The sequence below is a fragment of the Aythya marila genome, assembly GCF_965140915.1.
Source record: "Aythya marila genome assembly, chromosome: 6".
Classification (NCBI taxonomy): domain Eukaryota; kingdom Metazoa; phylum Chordata; class Aves; order Anseriformes; family Anatidae; genus Aythya; species Aythya marila.
The window spans coordinates 21,865,695-21,877,806 of NC_139047.1; the positions used below are offsets into that span (position 1 = coordinate 21,865,695).

General features: G+C 33.6%; 1 protein-coding gene across 5 annotated transcripts in view; it reads left to right on the forward strand.

Annotated features, from left to right (window-relative positions):
• KCNH7 (potassium voltage-gated channel subfamily H member 7) overlaps positions 1–12,112 on the forward strand; it is a 220,385-nt gene that overhangs the window by 178,404 nt on the left and 29,869 nt on the right. For all 5 annotated transcript variants that reach the window (XM_082763780.1, XM_082763781.1, XM_082763782.1 and 2 more), the window contains 2 exons: positions 397–596; positions 10,924–11,176. In XM_082763780.1, coding sequence (XP_082619906.1) covers positions 397–596; positions 10,924–11,176 — 453 coding nt within the window. The remainder of the gene's footprint in view (positions 1–396; positions 597–10,923; positions 11,177–12,112) is intronic.

Consider the following 12,112-nt stretch of genomic DNA (forward strand, 5'->3'; position numbering starts at 1 on the left):
TATTCTTTTTAAACCTGGAGATATAAATTTATGTGTACTTTCTTACTTCTGCCCTTTGTTCTTAACTTTGTACTTAGCTTTAATTTCTAATTCTTACCTCTACCAAAGACTGTAAAATCAGATGAACCTAACTTACAACAATAAATTCAAGGCTACAAATCTCAAAAGAAAAATATTGCCATCTTGATTACTATTTAATATTTAAGCTTCTTCTGCAGAGTTGGTTCTGATATAATCAAATAAATAAAAAGCTTCAAGTAATTCAAATCCACATCTGAAAGTGTTACTAGTCTTCCCTGAGCTGTTCTGTCTACAACGTTCACTATTGTACACTGTTGCATCACCTGCAAAACCCAATGATAGAACTTAAGCACATTTTGTTTCTATTTAATCCAGCATTAATGTATGCTAGTATTTTTGGAAACGTATCTGCAATAATCCAAAGACTCTATTCGGGAACTGCACGGTATCACATGCAGATGCTGAGAGTAAAGGAGTTTATACGCTTTCATCAAATCCCTAATCCTCTGCGGCAGCGACTTGAGGAATACTTCCAGCATGCGTGGACGTACACCAATGGCATTGACATGAACATGGTATGTTTTTCTGGTTTTCAGGCATGGGTGCCGATAAATGGATGTGAATTTAGAAAGTGATCGTGAGTCTTCATTATTTATAACTTTAACAGTATGAGTTTTAGAAGATGTATATATAGCAATTATTGAAAATCAAGCCATTTCAAAGTTGGCATTAAAACATTTAGGTGCTTAGATTATTACAAGCTATAGCAGAAATCTGAACTCTTATAGTGCATAGGAAAATGAGAATTGCAATGGACTATTATAACCTTAAGATAAGGAAAAAGAAAAAAAAAAGTGGTCTTGCTGCATACATAGGTGATTCAGAAATTTGTTTGTTCTTTGGTCTGATTTTCCACTACCAGTATAAAACAAGAATACCTTTATTGGTATCTACAGCATTACCCTTGTAGAAAGCCCGCAGCCATCAACACCTTTACAAAATCCTACCATGTAATTTACGTCAGGTAAATTGGCGGTGGATGGAAGAAAGGATCAGGCAGATGGGTCAACTGCTCTTTTCGAGAGAAATACTCTGATCATCCAAACACTCCAAACAGTAGCTTGCTTGTATTCATAACCACGTAATTTTGTACTGAAAGTCAACACAATACTACTAATCATTCAGGAATCCACAGAACCTCATTTCTAGGAAATGGCAAGGTACAAGACTTTCTGTTCCTGAGGTCTGATTTTAGGGATTGATTAAAAAAGGGATTGATTAAAAAACCTGCAAATGCTCCTTATGTAGAAATATTTGGCCAGCTAAAAAACAATAACAATTTTCTAATGAGCAAAAGTAAGCATCTGTATTTCTAGTTTGTTTTCTGAAGATAGCAGCTATTTTTCTGAAAAGTTGACTGAGTTTAGAAGACACTGAGAGAACTGAGCATCATAAGTATCTGTGAATCCATGTCTCTGGAGGAATACTTTCCAGAGCTTTTCTGAGTTAAAAAGGACTTTGCAGAGCTCTCCAAAAAGTTGGCAAAACCAATAAAACTCTATAAATTCTGGTGACAATTTAACTTCTACCTTGCAAATTTTGACAAATTCAAACAGCTTCCGTGTGGCATCCATACACACATTTGTGAATAAGACTGTTAAAGTGGTATACTTTTCTGCTGTAAGCAGAAACTATAGTCTTGGTTTAAAGCTTTTATAAAGCCGAATCAATGACAGCCTGAGTTTATGGTTACCATTAAGTAAAGCAGATCTTAAAAGTAAGACAAGAGCTTAAATATATTGGGCTTCACCTCCCACTTCCACAAGTGTCCCCCCCAGAGGGATATTATGTCCAGCTCAGAATAAGGATATTTGTATAAGCCTCTGCTGGGGATTACTGCAGTGAATGGCAGCAACAGTAGCTTCATCCTACATAGCACTGAAAGGCCTTAATTCCCTCCGATGGCAATGGGAGTATGGGATACTCAGCACTTTGTAGGATCAGGCCCTTAAGCTGCAGGTGGGTGCAGCCTAAGCCTAAAGTAGTTTATTGAATTATTTCTGAAGATATTACAAAATCATGTATGCCTTAACTAATTCATTACCACTAATGGATGTACAAACACCTGTTTCACATGAAATAGTAACTAAAACTGGATGTTGTCAGGTTAAACTTTGCATAATGCAGGAACTGGTGTAATGGAAATAGTCTTGGATTTGTCATTAATGTGAAAGACTAACTAAATGGATTTAATAGCCCATATTCTGAAATATGATTGTGAGGCAGTATGGAGGCTTTTTTTTTTTTTTTTAATAAAATGTGGAAAAAAAAATCAAGTTTAGCATCTTGTTATGTTTTATCTCTTGCTGAGTTCACAATTCTAACCCTCAGGTTTTATGGCACTTAATTTTCATAAAATGTGAGTTTGAATATATTACACTTGGTGCAAGGATAATATGACAATTGTTTGATTTACCTTGTACTTATGAAAGATTTATCTCTTTCCTGTCTGCTTCATACCTAAATATATGGAATAACACCACCCACTGGTAAGAGCAGGAGGTATTTATATCAAATTTAATTCCAGTATAAAGTGTGGAGAATATCCATGTTATCTGTTGGGTTTAGAGCTTGTTCAATGCTTTCTAATTTTATTTTATTTTATTTTATTTTTTTGCATGATGAAGGGGTAGTTAGCGAAGGGATATAATCCAAGTGGAATCAGATGTGGGGCAAAATGGCTACTAAAATTAGGAATTAAGAAATGCTAATCTAACCACATTTATTAATCACTGTTTTACCCCACAACTCAAATCATGCTTTTCTGCCCAAAAAAGGTCATGTGCATATTGGTTTGCATTAGATAGTTGCTCTGGAGGAATGTCACTGACAAAGTTGCCATGCTGATCATTCTGCATTATCCTTTGTGTGAATGCTCTTAGTTCTGACCATATATGCATGTTAGCACAAGCATCAATGAAGTTTTCTTGGCTATAAGCCATGTGCATATGAATGGACTTGCATGTGGTATTGAGAACCTAATTTTGCATGAAATATTTGCATTTACACACCAAAGGGCTAATACTGCCCTCAGACAAATGTGTTTGACTCCTGTTGATATTTACTAGGAGTTTTTTACAAATATCTGAAGGCAGAATTTGATCCAATCTTTCATTTCATTTCATTACTGAAAATTGAGTAAAATTAGAAAACTCAATCCTCTTTCTCCTTTGAAATATGAAATGCATGAATAACTTACTATATATATATATGTACAGACCATGTATACACATACACATATATATATGAAAATAATACTAGAAACCATGTTTCAAAAGATGCTTTTAATTGTCATCAGTAGTATACATAAGAAATCAGGAAATGTGGAAAAAATATAAATTCAGGAATAATACTGTATTAAGACTACATAGCCGTGTTTTCTTAAACAAAGTCCTACACTTTACACTGAAAATCAGAAGATAATATATTTTTTTTATTTGAAATGGTTAAACTTAAAAGTAGCTTTAAAAATTTGCTGTTGAAATATCCTGAGAACATTGCTTATTTGTACATTTGTTCCCCTCCACTTCATTTCTACATCTCTTTGATTATGTTTCATTGCATAATGTATTTTGATAAAAAACAGTTCCACATAATTATGCATGGACTGGATAAACAGGATTTGGGATTTATTTTAATCTGGATAAAAATCTTGAGTCTACAGAATAAGCATAATTTAAATCATATCCCTGTGGTATACACTGGCAAAGTTAAATTCCAAGAAAATTATTTACAGTGTATATTGTTTCGTGAAATATCTCACCAGTCTCAAAGATTCAATTACTTTTCTTTTTTTTAAATTATCCTGTTCTGTTTTTCCTAAATTCTCTTTGCCTTCTTTTCCCTACTTCATTCCAGCATTATCAGTCCAGCACTGATAATAGCATGCCTGTGAAGCTTTCTTTAAAAAGATAACATATTTAGTGTTTGAGATCCTTTTTTAAGTTATGCATGTATTTTTTATAAACTCCCCCTTTCTTTCCATGGATCTTCTGTGCATCAGAATAGCTTTATTGGTTTATTTTAACTTAAATAAAATAAAATAAAATTAAATTAAATTAAATTAAAAAGTTCAAAGTAAATAATTGGGACAAGTTTAGAAAGTGTTTAGCCAAATGTAAGTTAATTAAAATTTTGGATGCAGGACAGATACGTTTTTGGTTTGGGCTTTGGTAGTATGAAAGGAGAGAGCAAGTCAATATTTTTACGTATAAATTTATGGAACCTTTCTCTAGCAAGCATCCAGGCAAATGGTTGTTTTTATACTTGTAACTAGTTGTGGCTTCAGCGATTAAACAAGTACAGCAGAACACACAGCTATCTTGAAAGTTCAGAACCAGCAATGCCACTTTATCAAATAAAGGCAGGTTCATCATTGCTTTGGTAAGGCTTCTTTTGTAAGAAATTGGACACTGGTCACTGAAACCACGGTACTTTGTAATTCTTGCTTTTGCCACTACTGGTCTTAAGACCAAAACAAATCTACCAATACAACTACTGCCAGCAGTATCTTTGAAACAGAAAGACAGGAAAGTAAACTAAAATTTCAAAAATAGCAATGTTGCTTATAACATCAGAAGAGTGATCCAAATTAGAAGTGTTTGGAACAAAAACTAGTAGTAATTGGTTACACAGAGGGAATATGTAATCATGATGAAAAGTGGTACTGTTACTTCCCTCTATGTCATGGAAATCATACAACATAAGCTTTCCAAAAAGTACCTTAGATATGAGGTATGTAAAGCTGTTCATTTATGTAAAGCTGTTCTTTATTTTTCTGTAACAAGACTACTTAAAAACATGCATGACTACATTTAATCAAGTTATGGGAAAGAAGATCTCATATAAACAATATGAGGTTCAAGAATGTCAATCTATTTGCAAAGTGATCTTTTATCAGTTTCTCTCTGAATGGCTTGGTCTAACATCTCAAAACGAGCAATTAGTAATTTTCCAACTATCATCACCATATTTTTGGAAATGTGTGGATCTAGCCTACTTCCAGCTTGTGCAGACATTCACCTTTTGTTTGATTAAAAAGTCAACTTCTGAGGAAGCTGAAATCATTTTCTGTCCTCTTTATCCAGCAATATAACATCTCAGAAATCACCTTTCAGATGTACTCAGAAAGTTTGGTAAGATAAAGAATGATCCACTGCAGCTCCAATAATTTCACACAAATCTCTTTCATGGCAATAAGTGAAAGCAGAAGAAACTAATTCTTGATAAGGTTGTCAGCCATCAAATCTCATTGAAAAGTGAATTAGTACATCATCACAACTTCTCTTCTCTCTCGACTGTTGTAAGGACCTACTTCATATCCTGCCAAAACAAAACAAACAAACAAACAAAAAAAAGATTCTGACTCTGCAATATTTTCTGGTACAAAGAAGAATCATCAGAAATAATTCTTATTCTTTGTAGGAGTCCAAGAGCTGCTGAAACAGAATTATCACCACCTGTGACCTTGTTTATTCTTTTCTAAATGGTGAAAGCCCTTGGAAATACTTCAGCCTTCTGCTTATAGAAATACTTGATTTCTGTAATTAGCTATCACAGAAATAGTAAATTATCCCTAGAAATACTAGGGATAATAATTCAACTAGGTTGAATTACATAAAGGCTTTGCCTAGATGAAGCTGCTATTAAAATCTGAAAGTCATATCTTTATAACAGAACTAAACCCTGCACTACTCTTTCCCTCTTGGGGGGACAGACACTAGAGGACAGAGATCCTAATTCAAAATCTATGCAATTTTTCCAGCTAAAGAGTTTCAGATAATACTAATATGAGGTGGGAGAAAGACAAAAACTGGAGACATAGGTTATTTCACCAAATGTAATAATTAGTATCAATTAATTTCACTCGTTCTTACAGAACACACACACAAAAAAAAAAAAACTCTCCAAGTCATGGGTTTGTTCCCAGTAAGTAGCTCAAAATTTCTTCTTCAGACTGTTCAGGAGCTTAATTCAGCTGTAAGTGGCACCAGCGTCCTGAGATTTGTATTATGCAGATGGGATCTAAATAGAGAACAAATTATGTGTGGTTGAAGACAGAAAGTATCTTTATTCCAGCTTCCTTGCACCTTTAGCTGTTCAATTTTTTGGCAGGTTAGTTTTTGGTTGGAATAGTTTCCCAAACCATTTCAACATAGGGCAGTAATAAAGAGGTAATGTGGGGAAGGACCAGGGTTTCAGTTTATTCCATTTTAAATTGTCATCTGAACTTGAGAGTCTAACTTTATCATTCTGTATATGTGCTGGGTTCTTGCCCACTCATAAGTCTGGCTTTGATCCTAGGAGAAGAAAAACTTAGCCCAAATGAGTTTCAACAGGCCCCAAACAGACCCACGACATTTTTTTCTCTTTTGCCCTCTTTAACTGCTTCCTGGCATTTAATGTTTGATCCTACCTATGTATCAACAGAGGAAATGGGTGACAGCTGAAGATTATATGCAGAGTTCAAGAAATATCTTTGACTACTGGACTGCAGGGTCTGGAGCATCTCCAATATTAGCAAAGGCTGAGAAAGCTTGGACTGCTCAACCTGGAGAAGTCTCAGGGGGGTCTTATTCATTTGCATAAATGCCTTAAGGAAGGGTGCAAACAAGATGGATCCAGCCTCATTTCAGTGGTGCCCAGTGGACAAGAGGCAATGGGCACAAACTGAAACACAATGTTCTGTCAGAACAACAGGAAGCAGGTTTTATTACTGAGAGTAACTTGAGTGCTGGCACAGGTTTCCCAGAGAGGTTGCAGAGTCTCCATCCTTGGAGAGATTCAAAAGCTGTCTAGAAATGGTCCTAGGCAATCTGCTGGGGCAGGGGCAAATGACATCCAGAGCTCCCTTCCAACCTCAAACATTCTGTGATCCTGTTGATATAGGATGTGATGATATTTTGATGTTTAATGATGAGTATTGTAGTTAAGATTCTGATTTACTTCTCCTTTGATGTTGTCTAAATATTTTCTGTGGGACAATACCTGTTCCAGAACTGAGGAGAGACAAATATAAAAATTGTCATGAATCTTATATTTTGCCAGAAACATTTGCTAGTTGTCTGAGGTTAATATATATAAATGTTTCTAATTCTGGTGTCACAAATGTGTCTGATACACGTGTGATTGATATTTAATTGTCATCTTCTAAAAGAATACTTGATGCAGCTGGATTCCCTCTTCACATATAAAAGACTACATTCCTCAAGGCAACATGAATCATGTCCCTACTATCATCTCTAAATTTCAATTGTTAATTCCACATTAAATGTTTTATTTACTTCTCAGTGATACTTTTATCCTCTCTAAGCATGCCAAAAAGATAAACCAACATTATTTGACATGGAATAAGTTTCATTTCATAAAGGAAGAGGCAACTGAACTTGGACTCCACAACTGTCAAAGAGAAACAACTGGAGCCTTTGGTCACAGCATTATTTTATTTTATTTTATTTTATTTTATTTTATTTTATTTTATTTTATTTTATTTTATTTTATTTTATTTTATTATTTTATTTGGTGAGCGGTGGTTTGAGAATGTTTTCCTTCTTTGTTAAATTTCTTTTTAGAACATCTGAGTATCTTCAGTTATGCATGAATTCTGATTCTAATCATGAGAATCTAAGACTTTCCTCACCAGGGCAAGATGGAACCACTGTTAAGGTGATATTGACTGTAACAACAGACACATGGCAAGAAAGAATGGAGCAACTGAAACCTAAACTTGTATAAATCTTTATTCAAATGATTTATTTATTTTGGATTCATCATTGAGAATAATGTTATTTAAAGTGAAATTTCTTGCTTTATAATTTTCAAAATTTTAAATTCTTATTTTTTATCACTTAGTCCTGCATTCATATAATTTCACAATTATTTTGGCTTTTTTTTTTTTTTTATAGTGTGTATTAAATTTTTCTTGCTACACTGGAATATGACTTAAACATGTTTTAAAATTCAAAAAGCTTGCAACAAATAAAGAGAAGTGAAATACAGTATTTAGCTTTGCATTATTTTTAAGACAATCTCATGATTTTGAAGAATGGGTGGACAATTTTCTAATATTTAGAGTTGTCAGCATGTACACACGATATACTGATGTTGATTCCCACATTGTTAGAACATGATTTTTCAATGCAATTTTTCCTGCTGTACACAGACAAAGATATTTCTGAGAATCAGATAATTCCTTATTAACACAAGCTAAAATTGGTTAATAAGATTTTTTTTTTTCTCAAAGTAATGAAAATGAATATTGGTAATGTACAAGGCTTGGATTGATAAGAAGTTGTCAGTACTGCACAACATAAAATTTAGTTTGGAAACATCTTATTGTATATATCATCAGCTATGGTACTTGGATTCAATACATCACTGCATTCTATGTGAGCAATATGGTAAGCTCCTTTTAGTAATGCAGTATATAGCAATGTTTTAACAAATTTATCTTCAAAACAGCTTTTTCTTGCATTTCCAAACTTATGTTAATAGAGTAATCTCCAAAACTCCATTGAAAATTAATGTTGTTTGGTGGCTGTCACCATTCCAAACATTTGACAGTTGTAGTATTAAGGAGTAAATATGCTTCCTCTCTGATGTATAGACTGTTATATACACTGTTCTAGAGTGTAAGCTCCATGGAGCAGGGACTTTTTCAAGCATAAACAGAGGATAGCATCTTTCAGATGTTATTGGTATTTAAGTAACTATTAACTAATATGCGATGATTTTAGAACAGTTTCATATTAAGCATAAATTAGTTATGAAAATAATTGTTTCTTAAAGATATCGCCAAAGTATCTTCAGAAATATAAACCAACACACATGGTCTGCATGGTTTTTGCTTAATGGTAAAGTGCAATCCCTTGATAAATGAGATAAACAGAAGCTGATGTGAAAAATTAATACAACTTATCCTAAACTGAGTTCCTAACAATTCAAATACCATTTCTTGTAAGTATCTCTGAATAGAAAATGCATTTCCTATTTTACATCCTATAAAAATGGAGCTCTTCCAAATGATATTCAGATAGGGTTATAAGAAAATAAATAAATAATTCAGAATAGGTCTTTTTTACTGACATGGCTTGAGAATAATTTCAAAATAAACACCTGCAAATTTTCCCCAGTTGTCTCATTGACCAGACAAATTTAGTTATCAGTTTCTCGTTATCATTCAGTAAATAAATTGCTACAATCTACAATATTTTTATTCAAATATAAGTACATTAAAATTAACAGAGTAATTCCATACTAATATATTTCTAGTAGTGTAAGAGATATCGAAAACAGAATGGTAACATAGAAGCTTTTCATTTATCATGTTTTCTATTCCTTATTGTTGTTGAATGCTGGCTTTTTCTGAGGATGTATTAATTTCATGTGATAATGCCCTATGACTCACAAAAGTTTTGTATGTATGTATGTTATAACATTGTGTTTGTTATTTCACAGCATTGACTTCCCTTAGCAATCATAGAAACATTTTAAACTCAGTTAAAGGTACTAATATTTCATTTATAAATCATAGCTTGGCTTGCGTGGACAAAAGCCACATATCAGAAATGTATTCATCTTCTCCATTAGCAAGAGATGTTAATATATTTATGCAAGAAGAGTGAATGCACAGACCTTTATTGTGCTGAAGTAAGAACAAATATAGCAACAAATTAATGTATCTTGTATATATCTTTTTTCTGTGCAGGATACATGGTAAACAGAAATGAATTGATAATCTGCTTTAATAACAAAAAGTCACATCCTGTTCACATTATTCATGACTGGTAGCATCAGTTCATGTTCTGTCCTTAGAAATATGCAACAGATATAGTCTGTCCCATTGTACTTCCAGGGTAAGCATATGACCCATTATCACTGAGAAAGACAATAGGATTTAAATGACAGAAAGGGTGGTACGTAATAATGTGTCAGCACCATTTCTGAACAGAGAACATAGAGTCGTGAGGTGGGCAGCACTCCCATAGAAGTCATTTGCAGAAATGTTCATTGACTCTAAAAGAAACAGAGGTAAGCTTTTCTAAATTGTTTAGGATCATTTCAGACGTAATGACAACCTTGCAAATAGGTTACTTTTTTTCTTCTAAACAAAATTAGCATGTTACCATGGTACCCAAGAGGAAGCCTGTGGTTCTACTTCAGGCAAATTCCCATTGTTGTAGAGATGAACAAGGACCATAGCAACTAGCCCTGTTGTTCAAAGAATTATTCATCTGCCTATGTAAATCTGTTTAACATCATTGTTTCAGTGACACGTTTTTTTCTGATAAAAATACACATTATACACTTACAAACAGAATATATTTAACATGAAAATTTCATTAAAATTCCCCCTTCTGAAAAAAAAAATCTCAGATCTCATTCAGATAGCTTTTCACAGGTAGATTTTATAAATAACATAGTTTTAGCAACAAAATAACATAGTTTTAGCAACAAAATCATCTTATATTAAAAGTATTACTTTTATAGATGATAAAAAGGAACTAGATACATACAGTCTGAATAGGTGAAATACTTATTATTTGCTATTTTACTGCTGTATATTCAGTCATACATATCTTGATACCATTTTTTGCAATGAAATAAATCTTAATAATGAATTTAGGAATCACTACTTTTTGAACTCTATTAACATTCATAACATGTAACTTTTGGAATATAGATTACACTATGCACTTGTTGAATTGTAATACTCCGACAGCCCTTAAGAGCCACCTCTATTTGTATGCCACTTCTTTCCTCCTATCCAGGAAGAAAACATAAACAATTATATAACACAGCTTTCAGAGCATCTATATGAAATCCTTATGCTTGCCTTTCCAGGTCCTGAAGGGGTTTCCAGAATGCTTACAAGCTGACATTTGTCTGCACCTCAACCAAAATTTGCTCCAGAATTGCAAAGCTTTCCGAGGGGCCAGTAAAGGCTGTCTTCGAGCTTTGGCTATGAAATTTAAGACAACACATGCACCTCCTGGAGACACGCTAGTGCACTGTGGAGATGTTCTCACTGCTCTTTATTTTGTGTCAAGAGGCTCCATTGAAATCCTTAAGAGTGACATTGTTGTAGCCATTCTTGGTAAGTAGATTACTGCAATGCATGTTAAAAGTCAGGGGACTGAAAAGAAACATTTGTTGTTCCTGGGATAGGAAATTTGTGAATGTCACTGTTATTTAAAATTAAGCAGAGAAATAATTTAAGGAGCAAAGTCTACATCACTCCAATAATCCATGTGCACCAAAAAGCTCTAGTCATTTGAAAATCTAGAATATAAGAGCAGGAGTGAGTCACATTTATCCTTAGGTAAATGGTGAGATGCAAGTTGAGACAAGTTGATGTCAAGTTACTCCAGTTCTGATTATGCTGCATCAGCCAAAGTTTTTGATATCCTTTTCTTGAACAGTGTATGAGGGTACTGAGGCCCATAGACTCACTATATGTAGAAACACATGTACATGTATCTAATTTAAGCAGTGTCTTCTAGAAGTTTTCAGAAATGTCTGCTTCTATCCCCTGAGCATATAGAAAAGGAAGAGAGTACCAGATTAACCTGATCAAGACTGATACCTAAGTGTAATAACACTAGAAATTTCCCTTGTATTTCTTATCAGCATGTTCTTGTTTGTATTGAATGGGGCGTTATTTGTTCTCTTTACCAATGAAGTTTGTCTCAGAACAATGTTCAGTCCAGTTTACCTACAGCTGGTGATGACTCTTATGTGGAACCAATAAGATATATTAGGTATAGTATTTTAAAAAGAAAAATAACTAAAACTCTACCTAAATAAAACTACTGATTTGTTTCTTCAATTTAGAATCAGGTAATAAGAATGCAAGGAACATCTGAATAGATATATAAGGTGGTGGAGTCACCGTCTATGGGAATGTTTACAGAAAGATTGGACATGATGCTTAGGTACATCATCTAGTGGTAGGGGGATGGTTGGACCAGATGATCATAAAGGTCTTTTCCAACCTTAATGATTCTGTGATTTTGCTACAATGAAGTAGATG